Source organism: Lactuca sativa, chromosome 9 (assembly GCF_002870075.4).
Source record: "Lactuca sativa cultivar Salinas chromosome 9, Lsat_Salinas_v11, whole genome shotgun sequence".
In the NCBI taxonomy this organism is placed as follows: Eukaryota; Viridiplantae; Streptophyta; class Magnoliopsida; order Asterales; family Asteraceae; genus Lactuca; species Lactuca sativa.
The window spans coordinates 2,762,242-2,787,732 of NC_056631.2; the positions used below are offsets into that span (position 1 = coordinate 2,762,242).

At 35.4% G+C, this 25,491-nt stretch overlaps 3 protein-coding genes and 2 long non-coding RNA genes across 9 annotated transcripts; 3 read left to right on the forward strand and 2 right to left on the reverse strand.

The window, feature by feature from the left end:
- The first annotated feature begins 6,948 nt into the window (after positions 1–6,948).
- On the forward strand, positions 6,949–11,299 carry LOC111902066 (probable serine/threonine-protein kinase PBL7). 5 transcript variants are annotated; one of them, XR_006187521.2, is made up of 9 exons: positions 6,950–7,382; positions 7,755–8,219; positions 8,336–8,707; positions 8,796–9,014; positions 9,083–9,451; positions 9,526–9,769; positions 9,841–9,988; positions 10,061–10,536; positions 10,813–11,299. XR_006187521.2 is itself a non-coding variant. In XM_052767945.1 (9 exons), exons 3-9 carry the CDS (start codon positions 8,111–8,113, stop codon positions 10,433–10,435), a joined length of 1,836 nt encoding a protein of 611 aa, XP_052623905.1. In that variant the 5' UTR covers positions 6,950–7,382; positions 7,476–7,599; positions 7,755–8,110; the 3' UTR covers positions 10,436–10,734. The 5 variants fall into 5 exon arrangements, 4 of the variants coding, with proteins under 4 accessions (XP_042754524.1, XP_052623905.1, XP_023753711.1 ...); XM_052767945.1 differs by lacking the exon at positions 10,813–11,299 and adding an exon at positions 7,476–7,599 and having other exon boundaries at positions 10,061–10,734; XM_023897943.3 differs by lacking the exon at positions 10,813–11,299 and having other exon boundaries at positions 6,950–7,214; positions 7,308–7,382; positions 10,061–10,734.
- Positions 11,300–13,060: 1,761 nt separating this feature from the next.
- LOC111902067 (receptor-like protein kinase ANXUR2) lies at positions 13,061–15,726 on the reverse strand. Its single transcript, XM_023897944.3, has one exon. The coding sequence runs from the start codon at positions 15,709–15,711 to the stop codon at positions 13,360–13,362; it is 2,352 nt and encodes a 783-aa protein (XP_023753712.2). The 5' UTR covers positions 15,712–15,726; the 3' UTR covers positions 13,061–13,359.
- Positions 15,727–19,255: 3,529 nt separating this feature from the next.
- On the forward strand, positions 19,256–22,371 carry LOC111902069 (pentatricopeptide repeat-containing protein GUN1, chloroplastic). The gene is made up of 4 exons (XM_023897945.3): positions 19,256–21,268; positions 21,364–21,580; positions 21,672–21,856; positions 21,945–22,371. Exons 1-4 carry the CDS (start codon positions 19,392–19,394, stop codon positions 22,210–22,212), a joined length of 2,547 nt encoding a protein of 848 aa, XP_023753713.1. The 5' UTR covers positions 19,256–19,391; the 3' UTR covers positions 22,213–22,371.
- Positions 22,080–23,418, reverse strand: LOC128128422 (uncharacterized). Its single transcript, XR_008226342.1, has 2 exons — positions 23,284–23,418; positions 22,080–23,017 (listed from the first exon to the last, which is right to left on the reverse strand). It is a non-coding gene; the product is annotated as an uncharacterized LOC128128422 (long non-coding RNA).
- On the forward strand, positions 22,939–24,044 carry LOC111902078 (uncharacterized). Its single transcript, XR_006186778.2, has 2 exons — positions 22,939–23,032; positions 23,303–24,044. It is a non-coding gene; the product is annotated as an uncharacterized LOC111902078 (long non-coding RNA).
- The last annotated feature ends 1,447 nt before the right edge of the window (positions 24,045–25,491 follow it).

Sequence of the window (25,491 nt, forward strand, 5' to 3'; positions counted from 1 at the left end):
TGAGTTCTCCAACAAAAACTTTGAAACATTTTAAAAAATGAAATCGTCCATAGTATCTCTAGAGAGAGAGTTCTTCAAAAAAAATTGAAAAATGAAAGAAGAAAAAAAATTACGTTTTAATACCCCTGAAAAAGGGGAAATCACAGATCGACAAGTAAAATCGGAGATGGACAAGTCCGTCTGCGATTTTGATGACTATTTTCGTAATTTGAGCTTTTTTTTTTTTTTTGCCTATTTTCTAACAAAGTAATTAAGGAATTTGGTTATATTTATAATTTTCTCTATTTTAATTTAGAGATATTGAAGACATAGAAATACCCCCAAGGATTTGTTTCCAAAGGACCCGACGCACACGACGCTTGCCTTCTGCTGGCAATCTGCTGCTTCTTCAGCCCATTCTTAAACAGTAAGGTGTTTGTTTTTCCTTTGAATAACTTTTTGACTTTTAACTTTTCCAAAAAGTTAGAAAAGTCTAAAAATTGTTTGGCAAATAAAAAATGACTTTTAAAACCAACTTTTCCCAAAGCATAAAAACTAGCAATTGCAAAAGTCACACATCCGTGACTTTTTGTAACTTTTTGAACTTTGAAGGCTCGAAAAGTAAAAGAAATCTCAAACACTTTTTAAACATTTTTTGGAAAAAAAAATCTTTTACAAAAAGTCATTTTATAAAAATGATTTTTCCCCTTGAAAAGGAATCCCAAACACCTCCTAAGTGATTTTTGATTCTCTTATTATGTTGAAAAACCATGTGTGATATCGGATTCTCTGTGTATGTCAGGGATTGATAGCAAATAGTATTAAATTAATAAGCATAAATGTTTCACTTTCAAGAATCATAGTAGTTTTGAATTTTGAAACTCAATAAATGAGTTCAATTATGATTGTCATGGTCTGTTATTCCATCTTATTTATTTATTAAGTAGTCACACAACATAACTCTAACTAGAATTTTCTTAAATTTAATATATCTTATATTTTTTTCTTTTATCGTTAAAAAAATGAGAAATTTATGTATTTTTTGTTTTCGCAAGGTGTGGTTGCTCGACTACATAAATATAATCAACTGCTAAGAATTGATTAGTGACTAAGTGCTTCTAAAGTAGTGTGCCCTTGTTAATGACCATTTTGCCATAATAATGTTGAAGTACTTAGAGATCTTACTTGGTGTAGAAATTGTGGTTAACATGCTTACCCGATGCTGCTAATCGATGTTGGCTGAGAAAAAATATGTCCTCTCAAAGTTGGTTGTTATAAAAGGTGTGACTTGAGAAACAAATCTGGTTGACATGATTTTACTATTGTTGCTATTTGGTATTGGTTGTTGGTTGTTATAAAAGGTGTTCCCCAAAGATGGATGTTATACTAGGTGCTCTATCAAAGTTGGTTGCTACAAAAGATGTTATCTCAAAGTTGGTTAATTCACCTTGGTTTTTAGTGTTTCATCTTTTTTCTTTATTTTTGCTTTCATTTCTCTCCAACCCTTATTTTTTAGTTAATTTATTTAGAAATGAATAATATTACTAGAAATATAAACTTATACTATTTTTTTAAATAAAGCAGAAGTTTGATTTGTCCATATTACTTTCTTTTATTATTATTATTATTATTATTATTATTATTATTATTATATATATATAGTTTATTTTTATCTATTAATTATACTAGGTTACAAACTCGTATATACACGGTGATATATATATATATATATACACACACACACACACATACTAGCCGTTTACCCGCGCCAAACGACGGGTGTAAATAGTTTTTCAAAAAATAGTTTCTACACCCGTTTACCTTACACATGTAATCTATGCAGTTTAATCTGTCGAAGCTATTAGTTTTATTTAGGCGAATATTTTCGTTTCAGTGATTACAGTTTGCGTGGAGGATTATGTGAACAATTTATATGCAATATTGTGATACCCATGCAATACAATGACAAGACAAATGATTAACAGAATTGCAACATACGTAATGGCGGTGCTTAAAACGTACGAATCCGAAAAACATATGAATGTACTCATGTGTTGGCTACCAAACCATTTTCTTGTTTCCTTTGGGATTGAAGAACCGAACCGAGGCAATCTTTTATGTATGTATTTTTAATTATTGATTTTTTGTTAATCAATTTGATGAAAATAAAAATTGTAGATGTTTGGAGAAGAAATCAACAAAATAATGAATGAAGATATAATCATGTGGGAATGAAAAACGGAAACTTCATTTAAGTGATTTTCCGAAAAATTCTAAGGTCAAATCCATAAAAACCACTATGACTTAGTTTAACTATTGAAACCACTACGCCCTCTTCGTTGAAGACACCGACTATTTTTTTCCGTCAAAAAATCATTTTAAGTGTTTCCTAGTATTAAATTGGAAAAGTGGTAACTTTTGTTGTCAAACTAGTAATTTTTGTTGTCCATCTAGTAATTTTTTTTTTGTCAAATTAGTCTAAAAGTGGTCCAGTTAAATATTCAATTGTCGTCAAATTAGTAAGAAAGTGATCAAGTTATATGTTCAATTCTATGTCAAAATAATTATTCTGTGTTATCAAAAAACTAAATGTTTTTTTATAGTGGTATTATAAAACAAATGAAACTTTATGCCATAAAATGTTAGCAAATATAACACAGACTGTCCAAACCTTGTTATAATATGAGTGTCCAAGGTTATTTCAAGAATGTGCCCTTGTTGAGCTAGAAGTGTACATTCAAACCATTTTTTTAATCAACAAAAAAAATCCAAAACGGATTTTGAGAACAGGTTTTTCCAAAACATGTTAGTTTATACCAAACCATGGTTAGTAATAGGTTTGAATATATATATATATATATATATATATATATATATATATATATATATATATATATATATATATAGAGAGAGAGAGAGAGCTAGGTTCATTTGTTTAAACTAATTATTGTGTTATTGTATATATAAATGTGGGCCAATCATTTCAAAAACTTAAATAAGGATATATAATCTTACCTATTAATTAATTTTGTTAATTAAATAAAAATTTAATTAATCCCTAAAATATTAGATTGGTTTCCATTAAATCCCTTGAAACCGTTACTGCTTCTTTATCACCGATCCATCCCTACTTTTTCAACCTAACCGATGCCGATGATTGAAGAAGATAAGTGGCTGGAGCTTGCCCGTTCGCTGACCAACACCATCAGCCATCATCGCCACCGAACTCACCAGAATCGATTTCGAACAGAAATCGATTCTATCATCCTTCAGCGATTTTGAATATTACTAACTTGGGATTGAATGTTGCAACTAAAATCATTCAGAAGCAAAAATCGGTATTATCGTTCACTGTTCGAGCATCAGAGGATAGAAATTTGGTTTGTGTATTGCAAGCTTCATTGGAAGTGGAAATCATATCTTCAAAATCCGGATCAATCACGATCGGAATTGAATTTAGAACATACATCGGGTTTAATGGATGTCAATCATAATTCATGATAAATGTGAAGTGGTTCAATTTTGACTTTTCCTAAGTCAAATGGGGTATTCTTGTGTTCCAACTTCAAGGTTGGGATTCCAGTGCTTTTGGAAGATGGTATTCAGATGCTTGTTTATGCTAGGGAATATGATTTTATTTGCAATTGGTTAGGTAAGATACGAATTCCAATTCTATTGGAATGAAATCACGAATTCCAATTCTGTTGGAATCACAAAAGTTGATGCTTAAAGAACGGACCACATTATTCTTTTAGAATGTATTACTTGTTACATTTTGATGTTTTCTTTTAGAATGGAAACATGAATTCCAATTTTGTTTTCTCCAAGAAGTTTTTAAGGTTATTTTTAAACTGATAGTTCAAAACTATTGTTTGTCTTCAAAATATTCATTCATTCAAAACATTTATTTTGTCGGAATAGATAATCTGACATTCTCATAGAATATCATTTTAACAAAATTATCTTAGAATTATAATCTAATTAATTAAAAAAAATGAAAATTCAAAGTTAAGAAAATCAAATATATTTGAAAATTCGAAAATTTTTATTAATTAAACTTGTGTTTCCTAATTAGTAACTTTTTGGTAAATTAAGAAAGTGAATGTTACCTGTTTATGCATACAATAACACAATATTTTGTTTGAATAGAATAACCTAGGCATATATATATATATATATATATATATATATATATATATATATATATATATATATATATATATATATATAAACAGTTTTATACTATAACCAAACTGAAGCATTTTTTATCGAAAAAACCGGTTTTTAAATCAGTTTCACTTCAAAAAAAAACCAAAAACCAAAACCAATCTAGAAAAAAAATGTTAGAAAATCGAATCGGTTTTAAAAAAGAAAAAGCAAAACCAATAAATGTGCATCTCTAGTTGCAGCAAGGATCATTTCAGTAAATAAGGGTTGAATTACTATTCTATATGACCAGGTATCATTACAGCTTATATTTGGTAGAAAAAAACACATAAAGGACATACAAGTAATTAAGTCATATTTGATAGTTTTATGTATAATATTATTAACCAGATAAAAGAGTAATACACTATGATGCACATAGTCTAAGCCAACTTGTGTCAACTATGACGTGACTCATCCGTAGGAGCGGGGCGAGGTCCTCAGTTCGATGCCAACTTGTGTCAGCTACGACGTGACTCATCCGAGGCCGAGAAAAACGAACGTGGGGCATTCCCTTTCTGAACGCGAGGCGTTCCCACTTCGGATAAGCTTCGAATATTTATTTATTTTTATTTAAAAACTTCAAAAATTCATATCTTTTGCATACGAGCTCCGTTTTTGACATTCTTTATATCCACGCGTAGGTGAGACTATGCTCTACAACTTTCGTTTAGAATCCGTCGGATATTTTTGACTTTATTTTTATTTTATTATTTTTAGTAGGCAGGGACAAGAAAAGTCCGTTATAAATTCATAACTTCTTCATCTGACGTCCGTTTTCGTCTGTCATTTTACCGTTGCACTATTAATAACGAGATTTTCGATTCTCGTTTAGATTGTCTCGGCTAGAAATCACTCGATCTCATATTCGAACTTTGGGCTGCATACTAATAAGTTGAAACTTCGAAAAATCATAACTTCCTCATACGAAGTCAGATTTAGACGTTCTTTTCATGCATGCTCTCGGTTTAACATATTCTACGGCTTTCCTTTAGATCACTAAGGCTAAAAACCGCTCTATAATAAATTCACTATTTACGTCACGCAGTGTCATACCGGTTCTGTCGCGAAACTTCGACAAGTCATAACTTCTTCGTTATAATTCGGATTTCAACATTCTTTATATATCCGGAATCCTTATCACGACCACTACCTCTTTATGTATAGATATTGGGCTTATCTAATATTTTATTTTAACGCTCAAATTTATTCTTAATTCATTTAAGTCACACAATTAAGCATAAAACACATAATACTCAAATAATACATTTTTATTATTTCAAAACGGTTTACAAATGTTAACCTAGACTATTACATCATCATTAATGTCTAGCCAAGAAACACGGGCGTTACATAATATAATTTTCATTTTGTACACATTTAGTCCTCAATATTTTTGTACACATTTAGCCCTTAATATTTTTTTGTTTCAAAATAAGTCATTTTTGTTTTTGTATTTTTGTACAAATTTAGTACACATTTAGTACTTATGAATGATTTCATTAGTTTTTTTACGACATCTTACGTGTGACAATCATTGATGATGTGTTTGGGGTTGTTGATGCTTATGTCCATCGTGATCCCGACAACTTGGTTATGTATGTCTTATGGTTTGGCTTAGGTCTTTAGTTCTGAACGACCTAACTTTTTTCATACGATATCATATTATAACGATTTTTATATCTATGTGTTCGTTTTTTGAGTCTACTATAACTTTCGTTAAGATTATTCCTGTTAAAATGTAATATATTTTTATTTACGATTTTATAAAAAAACATCCATACATGTATTCCTAAAAAAACGTATGAATATAAAGATCGTAAGTAAAAATATATTATTTTTAACGGGAGTAATCTAAACGAAAGTTGTAGTAGATTAAAATACGAACGTATGGATATAAAGATCATTAAAACCCGAGATCGTATGAAGAAGTTATGACGTTCAGAACACATAACCTAAGCAACCAACTAGTCGAAATCGCGAAGGACATAAGCATCAAAATCCCCAAAACATCTCATTAATGATTGTCCCACGTAAGATGTCGTGATAAAAACATACAAAAACCATTTATAAATACTGAATGGGTATAAAAACAAAAATGACTTATTTTTACAACAAAAAAATATTAAGGACTAATATGTACAAAAATATTAAGGACTAAACGTGTACGAAATGAGAAATATATTACCCTATTAAGTCATTTTTACCGGCTAACCTGGAGTAGCCGGTCATAAGGACTGAATGTGTACAGTTTAACAAGTTGAAAGGGTAAATATAAACGAAAAAAAAACTCAGTGACTAAATATATATACAAATCAAAAATTATATTAACAGTTATTATCCCAAAAATAAATCTAATACTTTTAATAGGCGAGACCCATCATTTTTAAAGATGACATTTACATGTCCGTTACCAAAATCACAAAACGATCTTATTTTGCCGATGCTTTGTGTGAAAATGGTGACTATTTGTAAATAGTAATCTCTAATTTTTTATTTAGTGATTATTTTGAAAACATAGATTTAATGTTTGTTATTTTTTTTTGTTTTTGTAATGATTAATTGAGTGGGGATGAGATTGAGGATCACATCTGGGCATTATCCAACTGCCCGTCTTCTTAATTCTTACAACTATTGAATGATGATGTCAATTTACACTTGGACGGTGACGAGATTGACGGTGATGGCTTTTAACCGTTATATAGTGGTCTACTTTTCCGTTAATGGCGCACGTTAGACGAAGGCATATATACCCAAAAACACCTTGCACGAGAAAAAAGAGACCAAATTTATTTTGTAGTAATTCGAAAGCTTCTTTTCTCAGTTTTGATGGCTGGGTGAAGCCAACGATATCTCCGTATTTCTTGCCAAAAGATTCACAATTCTATATTTCGCTTAGCTGTTTTATGTTTTCTTCATTCCATTCCACCCATGTGTTGAGTTCTCTTCGTTACAATTCACCTGTCGGAGAAGGTGAAGGTGCTTTAAATCTGAAAGTCCCAATTTTTTCTTTAGCTCCGATTCAGCTGGTATCTACGCCAATCCTGCTCATTCAGTGGCTTATGGGCATTGCCCGTGTTCTTAGCAAGTGATCTAGCTGACCCTTTGACTGAATCTTGTAGATCTGAACCCTTCATGTCCGTCGGCGCCGGTGATGTCTGAAGCTATAAAGTCGATTGCTGTTTCTAACTGCACTGGTGCGCTTCTACTTATTTCTCAATTCGTTTCCTGTGTTAATTTTAGTTTCGGTCCTTTGGGGTTTTCTAATCCACTTATGATTTGAAGATTAGGTTTTTATCTATAATGTGCAATCCCAATCCACACCTGGTGTTGATGTAACTTGTTGATTCCAGTTGATTAAGTTAGGGCATAAACCTTATTTTCAAGGGAAACATTCGAATCAAGGACCCCTAGGTTAACCCCCAACCAATTAATTGTACACAGATATTTGCTAATCTTGTATAAATAATACTTTAAACAAACATTCATTCAAGAATTATGATTTAAATTTGTATGATTGCTTCTTTTAACCAACACAATTTCTTTCCGTTATCTAAATTGCGTTGCAGGATCAGTAAAGAAAAAGCATTCGCATTGGCCCTTGGTGAAACAGTTGCTTATTCCATTTATCATCATCATATGCACTGCCAACGCTGATTTCACTGACAACCAAACCCAAACGGGGGCACAAATTTTATCTCCACCCACTAATGAAATCCCTGATCTACCCCTGCCAGTCAGTCTTCCATTGTTCCAGAAACAACATCAACACAGGAGACGTCTTTCGCCCCTTGGTGCACCAAAGCTTGTGCTATCACCAGCTCAGCCACCTAACTATGGAGCATTCATAGCTTCAACTCAGCCTCCTTCAACTTCAATCTCAAAACCTTCAATCAGGAAAAGTGAAACACTACCTCCTGCCACCATGCTTACACCTCCACGCTTAGCAGATATTGCTCCTGCTCAGTCTCAATCTGGTGCTGGTACATTACCTACTGGCTTAACCCAGCCACCATTGTCTCCTCATTCCTCCAGTAAGATACCTTTTTTTTTTTTTTTTTTTTTACTCCTTTAAATAAGATATGTTTTTCTTTTTTTTTTTTTCTTTTTTAAAGAATTGATACATATGGACTGTGTTTGTGTTTGGCAGATTGTTGTGGACCTGAAACTGTGCTGAAACGGGACATGGAGGGATGCCACTGTGTGTATCCGATAAAACTTGACATTCTCCTGTTGAATGTGTCATCTAACCCGAATTGGAATCTATTTCTTCAGCAGTTTGCTACTCAACTTGGGCTCAGGGTTTCTCAGATCGAGCTAATCAACTTTTATTTGCTGAGCTTATCAAGACTTAACATTTCAATGGACATAACTCCACATACTGGAATCAGTTTTAATTCCACAGAAGCTTCTGAAATAAACTCTTCACTTTCTACACACAAGGTTCATCTAGACCCCAAGCTTGTGGGTGGTTACCAGCTGCTCAACTTAACCTATTTCAAGCCTCTTGCTCCTGCTCCAGGTGACTTGTTTTTCTCAGAATTTATTCATGTTATTATGAACTTATGATGATGATATATGCATGTATAATATACTCCATATACATGCAGCACCTCACATTGCTACATCACCCACAAAGTCGCCTCCTTCATTGCCTTCCACTCCAACATCAGCCAATAATTCTTCTTCTGGTCGTGGAAAGCACCTGAGCTTGATGCTTCTTGTTGGCATTGCTGCTGGAATCCTTTCTGTTGCTGTAATATCTGTGCTTATACTTTGTTCATGTGCTTCACGTAGACGAAAACCAGAAGCATCACCAAAAGAAACTGGTATGATGATGATTTATGTGTTATGAATGAATGAATGAATATATTTATGATTGATTTGTTGTTAACAGCAGCAGCAGCAGCTAATAAGCCAAGGGAAGGAGGATCTTTCCCGCATCCTACGAGTACAAGATTTCTTGCATATGAAGAACTAAAAGAAGCGACTAATAACTTTGAAGATTCAAGTATACTTGGTGAGGGTGGTTTTGGAAGAGTTTTTAAAGGCGTGTTAAGTGATGGGACACAGGTGGCAATAAAGAGGCTTTCTAGTGGAGGGCAACAAGGGGATAAGGAATTTTTGGTAGAAGTTGAGATGCTCAGTAGGCTGCATCATCGTAACCTTGTCAAACTTGTTGGTTACCACAGCAACCGTGATTCTTCTGAAAATCTTCTTTGCTATGAACTTGTTCCAAATGGAAGTTTGGAGGCTTGGCTCCATGGTAACTTACTTATTGATTATAAATTATAAATTATAAATTATAAATTATAAATTATAAATTGGTTGGTTTTACAGGCCCACTAGGGTTGAACTGTCCCTTGGATTGGGATACTCGGATGAAGATTGCACTTGATGCTGCAAGGGGACTGGCATATCTTCATGAGGATTCACAGCCTTGTGTGATCCACAGAGATTTCAAGGCTTCTAATATTTTACTGGAGAACAACTTCCATGCTAAAGTTGCAGACTTTGGGCTAGCTAAACAGGCCCCAGAGGGCAGAGCAACTTATTTGTCTACTCGTGTTATGGGCACATTTGGGTTCGTGTTTAATCTTTGTTTTCAGCTTTCACCTTACAAGATTATGTTATGGTCATTGATTTACATTACAGGTATGTGGCTCCTGAATATGCCATGACTGGACATCTGCTGGTCAAGAGTGACGTGTACAGCTATGGGGTGGTCCTGCTTGAGTTGTTAACAGGAAGGAAGCCTGTGGAGATGAGCCAACCATCCGGACAGGAGAACCTGGTCTCTTGGGTAAGTTTTAATTTTTTTTTTTTTTTTTTTTTTTTTTTTTTAAATAATAAAAAAAATAAATAAACAATGTAGGCTCGGCCAATTCTAAGAGATAAGGAGCGATTGGAAGAAGTTGCAGATCCGAAGCTTGGGGGAAAGTACCCGATTGAAGATCTGGCTAGGGTTTGTACGATTGCAGCAGCATGTGTGGCCCCGGAAGCAAACCAACGCCCCACCATGGGGGAAGTTGTACAGTCGCTGAAAATGGTGCAGCGTGTCACGGAGTATCAGGACGTGGGACCCGCGGCCACTGCCACTGCCACTCAGAAGCAATCATCCACTACATTTGAATCAGACGGGACGTCTTCTATATTCTCCTCCGGTCCTTACTCTGGTCTAAGTGCCTTTGATCATGATAACATATCCAGAACAGCCCTCTTTTCGGAAGACCTTCATGAAGGAAGATGATTTTCGTCAATTTGGCTTAATTGCTTGCTGAAGCTTTCTCCTTGCCTCCTGAGAAAGATTTGTTTCTGTATAATGGAAACAGGGAACAGGCTCACAGCCAGGTATTAGACTACTTAGTAGTGTATTTGGTTTCACTGTACAGTAGTAGTAGTAACACTATGTTTTTACATACGTAATTGTAATTGTTAGGAGAGTTTTTTTTTTTTTGCTAAGAATTATTTACTCCGTCTCTTCTTCTGTATTTTAACAATCATGAGTGAGTTGTCAATGATCATGAGAAAAACCAAAAATTCATGTTATTACTTCTTCCATTTTATCAGTTGCTGCATTTAATTAAGATTGAATCTAACCTTACTTTGTGTTTAATTTTGGTTCAGTTAGCAAGCAGAAGCTCTCAATACAAATATTCATTGATGTGTGTAATGTTTGAACCAACAGAAAAGAATAAAAACAAATAGTCACTGCGAGCTTCAAAACTTTCGCACAGAAATAAGGGTGTTTAAGCATTCTTATTAATTTTAAGGAATTTGGTATTGTTCTTTGTATATCATATGCAATAAGGGTGTTTAAGCATTCTCAATCTCAACTTTGGCACTCATTTTGCCCATGTTCATCAAGGTGGATGTTGGGTTTCTTAAAGAAAGACTTGTCTGGGAGATGTAATTGTAATTTATTTTAGCCTTTGATTTGGTCGGTTTTGCCCTTGAGTGTACATCAATGATTTTTATTTGTTTTTTAACCTTAATGTCAACGATTGTGCCTTTGTTGATGCAGCCCCTGGTCATCAAGCTGAATAGTATCCGTTCAGTTTTGAACAAATGTATTGTGGACTCTGGTTTTATATAAGTTCAAAGTTTTACATTACTTGGATGATTTTGCCCTTCTGAAGTTGATTCCTTGGTAATTGCTTGAAGAAAAGCTTTGTTGCTAATATTGGACTCTACAAACTTTGACGATTTTGCCCTCGGTCTACAAATTTTATTGTTATTAACTATTAAGTATTAACTGTCTACATTATTAAAGCCCATAATGTCATAGTTGAAGACTTGGAAGGAACTTAAAATATTGTCTTAGATCATTAAGCACGTAACAGGTTGTATGATTTGCGGTTTTTTTTTTCCTTCTGTTTTCTATGTTGTCCAGAGCCCCGTTTGTTTTTGGTTCCGTAATAAATTTTCTATTGTTGTTCAGAAAAAAAAAAAAAAAAAAAAAACCACATCGGGCTTTACGTGAATGGACAACTCTTTTTTTGTTTTAACTCGGACCAACATATTTTTTTTTTGTTTCAATTTTGGAACCTGTTAAAGGCGAAAAAGACTATTAGACTATTTTGTCCTTCTGTAACTTTTTTTTTTCTCATTACCATTATTTATTTATTTATTAAAATACCTAGTAGGAGAAGAACAAAGTGGTGGGTGTTGGGGTTAGAGAAGGTGGGATGAGCCTATTTTACTTATATAATTAAAAATAATAAACAAATTAAAAAAGAAATTGATAGGGACGATACAGTCATCTCATGTATAGCAGTGATCAAAACCACAACAAAAATATACTGTCAGATTTAAAAAAAATAGTTAAACACCAAACATACAAACTACTCCAAACATATGTTAATGGGTGAATTTATGCAAAGGGAGGACGACCCCATAAATTTATAAATTGTATTAGAAATTATACAAAAAATTCATTAAAAATTGAAAGAAACAAAAGTATTTATTATAAACAATAGAAGACATAATATATATAGTGGTACTGAGGAGTCTCAACATCGACTCTGAAAAGAAAATGATGAGAGGTTTTTCATGATAAATAGTTGTTGTCTCTTTCTTATATTCATACCGTGAAACTTGTTTAGACTTAGATATGATCGATTCTATTCAATTTTACATTTGTTTTAGTAAAAAGAAAAAAAAATAGTAAAGACCAGGTTAAAGTAGTTCATTTCACAACTAATTTTTATACATGTTGGCCTATTTATTATTCTTATTAGACCAATCTTGTTGAACTTTGTTGATACGGTTGAACCTCTTTAGGAACCATATGGTTTCTATTTTAGATTCTTCACTGTCACATATCATTCATATAACTTACTTTTTGTTGTTTACAATATTGTTATGTTTAACCCTTTTTACCAATATTGTTATATGCATGCCATTGTCAACAGTTTCATGAAATACAAATCCTTTTTGGGTTGGATGTGTGATTTGACTTTCCTCACAAACAAAGGCGAAACTTTTTAGAGTAAATTACACGAATGGTCCCTATGGTTTGGGGTAATTTGCACGCCTGATCCCTAACTTATTTTTTTAACTCGGAAGGTCCCTACTGTTTGTGTTTGTTACACGCTTGGTCCCTAGAGTTTGTTTTTGTTACACGTTTGGTCCCTATCTTACCTAAAAAGACTATTATTTAAATAGGAAAAAATGGTGAGGTAGATAAGGTAATGTGAGGTGGGTAGGGTTGAAGTGTGTTTATTTAAAAAAAAATTAAAAAATCAAAGGCAAAATAGTCTTTTTAGGTAACACAGGGATCAAGTGCATAATAAAAACAAACAGTAGGGACCTTCCGAGTTAAAAAATAAAGTTATGGATCAAACGTGCAAATTACCCTAAACGATAGGGACCATCAGTGTAATTTACTCAACTTTTTAAGATTACAACAATATTTCAAAAATAAAAAGCACACTATAATCTATAATACTTCATATTGATTTTACAATAAACTCCGCCAAAAATACTTGTTGTGTTAAGGTGGATACCGGATATCACGTAAGTTTTACGCCCTGAATCTTTCGAGATCGATCCAAAGAAATGTTAGTAATTCTCATTTACATTCCCAATTCTTGGGTTAAGGTTTCCCCATGGGCAAGTGCGAACGCCGATCTTACAAAATCAACTTGTTTCTCTCCTCGATTATTATTACTATCACCGCCCTTTTGGATTTATAATCTGTGAAAAGATGGCAGCATCATCCTCGGGGTCGTCGTAGTCGTCATCATCATCGTTATCAAGGTTCAGAGTGTTAAGATGCATAGCAATCATGTCAGTGTTATCAATCGGCACTTCCACCATCCCAATTGAAGACGACGGTGATTTGGGACTATTTCTTGTTTCTTCTGCCTTAGTTTCAATCCGATGCACAGACTCCAGAGTCCACAACACATCTCCCATCGATGGTCGTTCCAGCCCGTGGTCCGACAAACACTTTAACGAGCAATCAGTAAACTTCTTGAACGCCTCCGGCTTAATCTTCCCTTTCAATTGGGGATCCACCATCTCCTCCAACGTCCCTTTCCTCGCCGATTGCAACGCGTAATCCGCTAGACTCACCTGTTCTTTTGGAAGACTAGGGTTCAGGGCAGGTCGCGCACACAACACCTCAAAAAGAACAACACCGAACGAATACACATCTGATTTCTCCGTCAACTGTTGCCGTCGAAAATATTCTGGATCCAAATACCCAAAACTGCCCTTCACAACGGTGCTAACATGGTTCTGAGTCATGTTTGGACCCGTCTTCGATAGCCCGAAATCCGACACTTTCGCCACCCACTTATCATCACACAGAATATTTGTCGTCTTGACGTCTCTATGAATGATTGTGTACTTTGCTCCCGTGTGAAGATAATGAAGTCCTTTTGCAGCCCCGATCAAAATATCCAATCTTTGTTTCCATGAAAGCGTAATTTTGTTGCCCTTGTAAAGATGTTCTCGTAACGTTCCTTTACCCATGTAATCATAAACCAACACCATTTCGTTCCCTTCTTCGCAGAATCCAATTAAGGAAACCAAATGCCGGTGTCTCAACTTGGATAGCATCTCAATCTCAGTCACAAATTCGTTAACTCCTTGTTCCGAAGATGGGTTTGATCTTTTCACAGCCACCATTATGTTGCCGTCGACCACACCTTTGTAAACCTTCCCGAAACCCCCTACTCCGACCACCTTACTCTCGTCGAAATTATTAGTCGCCCGTTTGATCTCCATCAATGAGAAATATCGGCAATTACAGACGGCATCTGTTGACAAACTACTACTTCCATGGCTCTTCCCGGAGGTAGTCGATTTGCTAGCTGAGTTACCGTATACCGGAAGCCAACTAGTGGCACCTGGATCCGATCCCGACACTCTTCTTCTTCTCTTGCGAATCATGAATAACACCGCAGCTGCAACCCCGACTGTTGCGGCTCCACCAACAGCACCACCAACTATCACTTGCTTTCTAGATTTTCTATTCGGGTCATGAGCTGCTCGATTCTCGATCAACTGTTTCTGCATCATTTTAGATGGAACAGGATTCCGTCCGGCGAGGTTTGATTGTGAGTCACTCAGTTTAAAAACCTCCAACCCGTTTAAAAGAATATCATAAAATTCAGGCTTCAAATCAATGTTAGTATGCATAGTTACCCACAATTCAGCGTCGATTCCAGGCTTATTGCCAATATAAACCGCATAATCTTTTCTCGTTGGAATCCCTTTTCCTCCAGTCCACGCAATAATATCGGCGGTGTTAAACGCGGTTTCATTGTTCAACTTTATCTCGAAAACCCTCTGGTTAATTTTATCAAGATGGTATTCACAAAAATGGAACCTAACAAGATAAGTAAAATTGGCATCAACCTGAAACACCCATGTCACATTGCTTTGTTTATTGATATTGGGATCTGGTCCTTGAGATCTTGCCGTCCGATAAACGTCTGCCGGAGCTGTGGCCTCCGGAAGGTCTTTGTAATCAATTGTAATGTTTCCTACGTGACTGATGGTACCGGCACCAAACATATAAGGTGTATCATCATACCAACTCCTCATCAGACCACCAGAATCATTCGTTGGAGGAATGAATTGTCCGCCAACATTCAACCTGAACATGTTCTGCATATTTGAGGATACACCGTCGATGGTGCCAGCAGTATCTGCTACCCCGACTAACCCGGCCTGATCGTCGAACAGTTCCGGCTCTGTTATGAGTTCAATTCCGTTAACAAACGCAAAAGACTTATCGACGCCGGGTTTGAAGGTGAGGGTGATTGAATCAGAATTAAAAGCCGCTAGCGAGTATTCCCTGATTAGGTAGGCTTGTGAAAGAGCTTCCGCTGTTATGAAGGCACTAAAATTTCTCAATAACGTGATTGCACCTATGGTGACGACAAAATAGGAATTGGAAATGTTGTAATCAGGGTAGTTGGAAGGATAAAAATGGAGTCGAATGATGTATCGACTGGTGGAATTAACGTTGAATTTGTATGAGGTTTCTCCATTAAAGATCCTGGCGGTCATGTACGGTACGTCTGAGGAAAGCGACGCCTCCTGTGTTAAGGCGGTTGATGAAACCGATTTATCGGCAGCCACTAGATATTTAGCATCTGATTCCCATTTGCGATTATTAGCATCACTGCCACCGTCTTTTGAGCCGCAGTTTAAAGCTAATGGAGGCGGGCCAACGAAGGCCGGCTGAGCCACGGTGTCGACGAGGGAATTTGAAAAAAAATATAGATATACAATTAGGGGAATCAAACCAAGGTTCATGATAATGATAAAGATAACCAAAGTTCGTTACATTAACGGCGTGGAAGGAAACATAACGAAGCGATATATAAGAATAGGATGATGAAGATTTTTGAATCTATTGAAGGATTAGAAAAACCACCGGTTGTCAGCCATGCATGGGGTTTAAAGATCAAATATTTCCCTAATGCGACTAGACTAAGTTTGTACAATTGGTATGCCAAATCCATGTGTTTTGGATGTTAGAATCAAAGAATGAACAAGAGTGAAAATAGCTGATATGATATACATCCTATCTTATCTTATGTATATATATAGAAGCCTTACGTTTTAGATTTTGAGAAAAGTGGGTGGTGGGAAACTTGTGGAATTATGTTAATTTTTCTGGAATTTTGAGGACTTTTTAGGGATTTTTGTGGGATTTTCTAGGCTTCCAGTACGACATAAAGGCAATTGTGAGTTTTAAGTTTTGGATCTCGATAGTCCAGAATTGTTTTTTATTTTTGGGCTATGATGTATGCTCGGACTCCTTTAAACTTATCTATTAGGCTAAATCTCGTGATTATAAGAATTGATTGGGCATAATTTTTAGGCTGCAGAGAAACTAACCTCACCATTATGTCCATTTAGTTGGAGTATGTGCCACCTTTATACAGGTATACGATCACTTATTCCCAAATTTTAATCGGCAGGTGTAGGGATGTGTATTTGGACCGAGTACCCGAACCGAAACTCGGAACGGACCGACCCGAATTAGGACCAAATAAGTTATTTGGATCGGTTCTCGGGTATCTATTTTAGCCCAATTCGGTTCTCAGGTTATTATGTCTGTGTTGCTCGAATAAAGGTTTAATCGGGTCAAAAGAACCGACCTGGAAATTGAATAGTCACTTGATCGATCCCTCTTGTCTCTTGTGTATTGCGTATTGATGTATCGATTGTGGACAACATTAAAGAAGTTTTGAAAGATGATGATGTCGCGAAAGAGTTGCGAAATGCGATAAACAATGGAGGTGGAAAGCGAAAGCAACCAATTAATATTCTCGTATAATTAATTTGTATTTGGTAATTTTTATTTTGGAAAAAAACAAAAAAAAAAAAAAACTTAAGATTCATATTCTAATTTGGATGTTTAATGTTTAATGTTTAAATATGAATTATGGATTTTTGGAAAATGAATTATCAATCTTTAATATTTTTTTTTTCCTGAACTAGATATAGAATATTCTTATTTGTGTTACTCGGGTCATATCGGTTCAAAAGCATAGTGTACATGTTATTTCGGTCCTTTCGAGTTAATAATTGAATCAAAACTCGTATCACCCGAACCAAACCAAACCAAACCGGTCTCGTATTATTTTGGACCGCCTCACCAGGCTTACAACCCGTCTGGACAGCTTACAGAACTTTCAGCATGTCTGGACCGCCTCACCAGGCCTTCAGCTTGTCTGGACCGTTCTCCGGGCCTTCGGCCTGACTGGTCCGCCTCACAGGCATTCAGTCTATCTGGGCCACCCTGGGCTTGTTGGCATTCAACACAAAGTAGGTCTGCCTCAACCCAACCACACACACAAACCATGTCGACATATACATAGCAAATAAGCATACATATAATGTATCGATATAAACATTATCTAAGCTCCATGCTCGTCTCCGTAGCTCCTTGCTCCTTATACTCATAATGTCTACAAAATAATTCAATAATGGTGAAGTAACATACATTCTGAATAAAACATGCAAGTTTCCTAACTATTAACTAAATGCATGCAAGAATTAAGAACTAAAATGTAATGAAAAGACATAATTAAGCATACGAAATAGGTGCCTGAAATGTACCTATCAATGGGGACAGGATAAATACGATATGTGAAGATGACAAATAGACTGAGGGATCTAGAATCAATTTTTCATAGATTTACAAAATTATGTGAACAGGATGAGGAAAAAAGTATCTGAAATCAATTTCAAGGACTGTGGGTTTGGCGGTGTCACCGAAGGATCGAAGATCACTATGTCTCTATTGCTTCTCATTCTCTCATGATCTCCCAAACACACACACACACAAAGGTACGATGATATCATGACTTAAAGCAACAATAGAGAAAAACTCAAAGTTATTTTATTACTGAAATTTAAGATGCTTGTAAATGCTTACAAAGGGTCCCTTTATAAAGGGCAAGACTAAATTTGACATGTACGCTCAAATTTGAAAAACTTTAATCACCAATAAATTCTACTAAATAACCTCCTAAATAAGAGATGGAATTTTAGAAAATAAAGAAAACTGATATCATTATTTGAACAAAATAAAATAAAATGAATATTATTAAAAAAATTCGGGAAAACTAGGATTTAGGGCCTAAGCAGTGGAATTTGAGGGTCAAATGTAGGTTCAGGTTGACTTTGTCTACTTATCAAGATGTCCCACCCATCGATACCTTACTATTGATATATCGCACGCCTCCAAAATCCTTACAAATCAAAAGTTATGTGTGTTTCAAGTTGGGTCTCATTTGTCACCATTTGTCTTTTTTCCACTTGTCTATAAAAGCTTCTGCCATATCATTTATGTACTCCACATCATATCCCTTATCGATCCACCTTGTCTTGGTGCTAATATATTCAAGTCGAGCACACTGATTTCAGACACACATGCACATTGTTTATTCTTTCTCTTTATTTTTGATCGAAAAAACTAGAGGGTGAACGGGATTGAGAGAAATCGAGCATATCAATAGCCGCGATGACTTCAAGATGAAAGGAGAGGAGGAGACGGTAAATAGAAAAGGACGGGGTGGGCGTTTTAATTTTTTTTTAATTTAAGTTTAGTTAAAAAAATACAAAATAAAATAAAAAGAATATAAAAGTATTTTTAGATAGGATCATGACTAAGTCATTAGAATCTTCATAAGATCGACAATAATTAACATTTCTAGAAACCACAAATACCTTTTAGGTTGTTTGGTGTCCTTTTTTTTTTTTGAACTAAGGGACACATAAGTTGATAAACACAAATTTGATTTTTGCAATCGGTAAACTTCTATCACTAACACGTCACAACTGATAAAACAAAACAAAAGAAATATGGCAATGTCCCCCCCCCCCCCCCCCCCCCCCCCCCCCCCCCCGCGCAAAAAAAAAAAGAACTACACCTCATAGTCTTATAAAATTTAGTGAAGAAACATATTTCAAAAGTTAAAATTCAAAATGTTTTTTAAATAAAAATAATTGAAAAAGACGAAAGAATGGCGTAGCCCGGTAAACGAATGGTTGGTTAAGGTGTTTTGACTTATTAAACTCAAGTGGTTGTGTGGGTGGATATTCCAATGTAAAGACTAAAGACCACTCCAGCTCAGCTGCAAGCCACTGCGTCTCTCTCTCCTTTTCGTTTTTTTTTTGGTTTTTTTTTATCTACAATCTCTCAAACCCTACTCCCCCTCCTTATCTTGGTGATGGCGTCTTCCACACCACCAACCTTGACCACCACGAAACCATATCAGAACCACCATATACAAGGCCTACAGAACCATCACCGCCGTACACACAATGGCCACAACCCACATCATCCATCCCCCAAGGTTTCTCTTCACCCTCCAACACCCACAAACAAACCCCCCGTCCCCGTTCCTGCCACCGTCACAGCCGGTGGCTCGTCTTCTCTCCAGCACCGTAACTCTACTTTTGCCCCTCTTTCCTCCTCAAAATCCGAACTTGCGGCCGATTTTTCTGGTCGGAGGTCAACCCGGTTTGTTTCCAAGATGCATTTTGGCCGGCCGAAAGCTGGAGGCTCCAGTAGGCATTCTGTGTTAGCCGAAGACGCCCTCCAACAACTTATTCGATGCAGCGGTGATGATCGATTGGTCGAAAGTGTGTTGCTCAATTTCCAATCAAAACTATGTGGGTCCGATGATTATAATTTCTTGTTGAGAGAATTGGGCAATAGAAATGAGTGGTCAATGGCGATCCAGTGCTTTGAGTTCGCAGTGAGTCGCGAAAGGAGACGAACGGAACAAGGTAAGCTAGCTAGTTCAGTGATCAGCGTTCTTGGTAGATTAGGGAAAATCGATTTAGCGAAAAAAGTTTTCGAAACAGCTGTTAGTCAAGGGTACGGAAACACTGTGTACGCTTATTCGGCTTTGATCAGTGCATATGCGAAGAGTGGGTTATGCGATGACGCCATAAATGTGTTCGACACTATGAAACTCTCTGGGCTGAAACCAAATCTTGTTACTTACAATGCGTTAATTGACGCTTGTGGCAAAGGAGGTGCTGATTTCAAGAGAGCCTCCGAGATCTTTGATGATATGTTGAACAACGGGTTTCAACCTGATCGAATCACATACAATTCTCTACTTGCTGTTTGTAGTGGTGGGGGGTTATGGGAGACTGCCATGAATTTGTTTAACGAAATGAGTTACAGAGGAATCGAGCCAGACATATACACTTACAACACCCTTTTAGATGTTGCTTCCAGCGGTGGACACATGGACTCTGCGTTTCAAATAATGACAGAAATGGCAACGAAGAACATCATGCCGAATGAAGTCACTTACAGTACAGTGATTCGTGGGTGTGCCAAGTCTGGGAGGTTAGACCAGGCGCTAGGTTTAGTGGGTGAAATGAAATACGCAGGCATTCGTCTGGATAGGGTTTCTTACAACAATCTGCTTGCTATTTATGCTAGTTTAGGTAGGTTTGAGGAGGCTCTTAATGTGGTCAAGGAGATGGAAAACACCGGGTTCAGAAAGGATGTTGTAACCTACAATGCACTTTTAGATGGGTTTGGAAAACAAGGGAGATATGATAAGGTGAAAGAGCTGTTCAAGAGGATGAAAACGGAGAGGGTTCCTGCTAATCTGCTGACCTACTCAACACTGATCAGTGTGTATCTGAAAGGCGGTATGTATAAAGATGCTACAGAGATGTACAAGGAGTTCAAACATGAAGGTTTGAAAGCCGATGTTGTTTTCTATAGTGAAATTATCGATTCATTATGTAAAAAAGGGTTGGTAGAGTCTTCTGCTTTGTTGCTGGATGAGATGACAAGGAAAGGGATCCAACCAAATGTTGTCACCTACAATTCAATCATTAATGCCTTTGGTCAGTCACCGAATACTGGTTTTTCGAATGACCCCAAACAGGATGCGGATGCTGTTGCTGATGAAGATAGAATCATCAAGGTTTTTGAGCAGTTAGCTTCTGGAAATTTGAGTGTTGTAGAAAAGGGAAGAAAGGAGATAATATGCGTGTTGGGAGTTTTCCGGAAGATGCATGAGCTGGAAATCAAACCAAACGTGGTCACATTTTCGGCTATTCTTAATGCTTGCAGGTTTGCGGTTGGTTGGTTGGTTTCAGTATTTATTAAGTAGTAGATAAACATGAATTTTATTTTAATATAATGTATAATATTTGTTTGTGTTGCAGCCGTTGCAGTACATTTGAAGAAGCTTCATTGCTGTTGGATGAGCTGCGTCTGTTTGATAATCAAGTGTACGGAGTTGCACATGGGCTTCTGATGGGGTACAGAGAAAGCGTATGGGTTCATGCTCTGTCTCTTTTTGATGAAGTCAAACGCATGGACGCATCAACTGCATCTGCCTTCTATAATGCATTGACTGACATGCTATGGCATTTTGGACAGGTAGCTACTTAAATACTACTGCCATCTCATCTATTATTATTTATTAATAAGAGAGATTTAGTGAGTGTTAAATAATTATTGATTTGTTCAGAAAAGAGGAGCCCAGCTGGTTGTGCTTGAAGGGAAGCGCAGACAAGTATGGGAGAACACATGGTCTGATTCTTGCTTGGATTTACATTTGATGTCCTCTGGTGCTGCACGTGCCTGTGTTCATGCCTGGTTGCTAAATATATGTTCAATCGTTTACCAAGGCCATGAGTTGCCAGCTTTATTGAGGTATAAATAAAACCCAAAACCTTTTGCTCTAGTTTCTAGTATTATATAATAGTGATTTGGTGACATATATGTTTTTCTTGATTCACAGCATTCTAACAGGTTGGGGTAAACACAGCAAAGTAGTAGGGGATTGTGCTCTTAAAAGAGCGATTGAAGCTCTTCTTGGAGGGATGGGGTCCCCATTTAGGGTTGCCACATCTAATATTGGCAGGTTCATATCACCTGGACCTGTTGTGGCTGCCTGGATCAGAGAATCAAACACCCCAAATTTGCTTCTTCTCCAAGACGACAGAAGAGCCTCGGCTTCTCCTCAAACATCAACCTTCAAATTGCACCCACTTCCGCTTCCATTCTAGTTTTTCTGCTCATCAACCTTCAAATGGTAGTTTTGTTGTGTTAGATATTATTTATAGTATAAAAAGAAACAAGGGGAATGGAATGGAATGGAATGGAGGGTGTTATCCCTGTAAATTTAACCTAAAACAGTAAATAGGCTCTCTCTCTCATTTTCCTCATTTACCATTTGAAAGCGGTATTTCAAGCTCATACTTTTGTAACATCTTTGAGCTAATTTAAATACAAGCAGATGTGATGATGTTTTTTTTTAACTTGTGAAATTGTAATACAAAGTTCTTGTTGTAAATCTCGCTAGCTTATTGACTCATATATATTGAATGAAATGATATGCTATTGTGCTCGAGTATGTACAAAACATGCTTTTCCCTAAATGGTAAACACTAAAAGGAGGATAAGAAATAAATGAGATTTTAGGCTCAAACGTGGTCATTTCAAAATGATAACAATCAAAAGTTTTTTACATTATTTATTCACGACACAAATTACAAGTTCGGATTGTCTGTCTTAACAAATTTGGAAGCTCTGATTCTGAGCGGTCATAGATACAGCTCTAAACCCTATTTTATCCTTCCCATTATTTACCATTTCTTCGTCTGTTTTGCTACCTAGTAACTAGCTCTCCATTTATTTAATATTTATGTGCCATTTTTAGCAATTTGTAACTGTATAAATAATATAAATATCGTTAAAATATGACTACGTCAAAAACAGGGTATGGGCATCACCGTCACGTCACCTACCCTCATACATAGTCGTCGTTTACCGTTCCTTCCGATTGCAGACATCGCTCAAAATTTGTATATCCTTCATTTAAACCAGGTAATCAAATCCAGATGTTAAATTTCCATATATATATATATATATATATATATATATATATATATATATATATATATATATATATATATATATATATATATATATATATATATATATATATATATATATATATATATATATATATATATATATCCAAAACTGCATCTCAATCATAGACACAAACAAAATCAAGTATTTCTATTTCATTTCTACGCACTGAGAATTGAAAAGGAATAAACCATTAACCATACCACATGTTAGAATTCACAGATCTAAATCGTGTTTAAACACAAACCAAAATTAAAGAATCCGACTGCCGATGATTTGTTAATTGTTTGCAAGTGAAAAGACGTATTACGAGTTTGTGCGTGAATCTAACGAACATATCCTCCGGCATCAGTTTAATTCATAGATCAGCATCGATTCAACCACCTGGTTACATCGTTAGCTTCACGCACAAACACAAAATAAGCCTCTTCTCAAAATCTCCGAAACACGAAAGACGCTTTCCCTGTCCCTGTGCGGACGATGTGAGAGACTCCTCAGATCTTCTCTTCCCTCGCCCTTGTCGCTCCGCTATGTATTTGTGTGCTGCGAGTTGGGCCCAAAATCGCAAATTAGCCCAGAGGTCCAATATTGTTGCATCATGCAAATACTATGTTTCAAGGACTTGAGATGGGCATCCACTCACTCCAGTAACTAAAGAATGCCCTTAAGGCCGGACACTTGCATTGGGATGATTACGATATACGAGCAGATAGGAAGAAACTTTGTGTGGGTTGTGGAACCCGCTCCAACAGTCATATTTTCAAGTTTTTTATTCTTTTTCTAGCTCAACGGGTATCAATCAAGTGTTGTTATCATTTTTTGGATCTTGGGATCAAGTCCTGTCTGAACATATGTCATAAACATAGAGTAATTTAGAAAGTAATTTAGATTTGCTTTTCAGAAAAAAAAAAAAAAATACTAGTATAACATTATAAATATCCATCTTCATACAATTTCAAAATCACATTTCTTCTTACATTCAATTTCATTTCATTTTACATTTTAAATTTTATTCACTTTCAATCAATTTAAAAAAAAATGTTATTCTTAGGCCAGTTGTACGCGTAGAATGGTCCGAAATTGAAGAAATGACGTTAGCCGGCCAGATCATAATATGACACTTTGACAAATAGCCAAGTTACTCAAAATAGATCGTTATATTTATGACAAATAGTTTTTATCATTTTAAGCATCAACTTAGATTTTATATATATATATATATATATATATATATATATATATATATATATATATATATATATATATATATATATATATATATATATATATATATATATGGCTTAGGGAATATGTGGCTGTCATGTACCTAAACTTATATATAGAACTCTCCAAACAATGTAGTTTTGATCAATTTATATCCAAACTAATCATGATATATTTTTTACTATTATCAATCATGTGACTTACTAAATCGATCAAATTTATGTTGTTTTTTTTTTCATTATGTCTAAGAACTTAAAATATTAAAAATTGTGATCATTTAGTCAACCCTACTAAATTCTAAATAAAAACTAATAGAATAAAAGATAAAAGAACATGTCATAACTAAATCAAGTTTTTCACAAAATCATTGGATATAGTTTTTCAATTGAAAGACAAAATGCTTGAGATATATTCGTCAAAAAATATTGGTTTTTTATTTTCTTTATAAACTTCAATAATTATTTGCAATAAAAATATATATAATTGATCTTTTTCATTCTATAATTGAACTTAATTCAATGATATTCTATTAAAACAAACTAAGAGAAAATGAAATTGGATTTGTTATGTTTAAAACTACATCATTTAAAAGGTTTTATACATAAGCTTAGGTACATAACAATCACATATTCACTTTTCCCATATATATATAAGACTTATATTTAATGTTGAAAGCATTTAGTTAAGTTTAAATTTTATATTCCAATCGAGTGAGGTACTATCAAATTCTAGAGCATGAGTAAATACATTTTATATGATACTCACTCATAATTCTTGCTGTTTTAATTAGAGGTGAGCAGATCAGTTGGACTGGGCCAAATCAATATTGGTTTGCATTCATCATGTCAGTTGGTTCTCGTTAGTTCACATTTATGAAATTCTGGTGGTACTGGATGATCCATGTGGTTTCAATTTCTTGTCATGGGTCCCTTAACCATATAAATGTAAGAGATGGGGTATCAAAATAACAATTAACACTTGGATAATTTCTAGGATCGTGTTTCAAAACTTTCTGAAATCTGTATTCTGTCGTTATTGCGTGGGGTATGTGAATTCAAAAGTGGGATAACCCAAGAACAAAATCAATTCAAATTACAAGCTTAATTCGAATTAAGAAATCATATGACAAGCATTATGTGGTCGTCGTTGTTGTCCCTTCCTCCCTTGACAACAAATCCCCCTACATT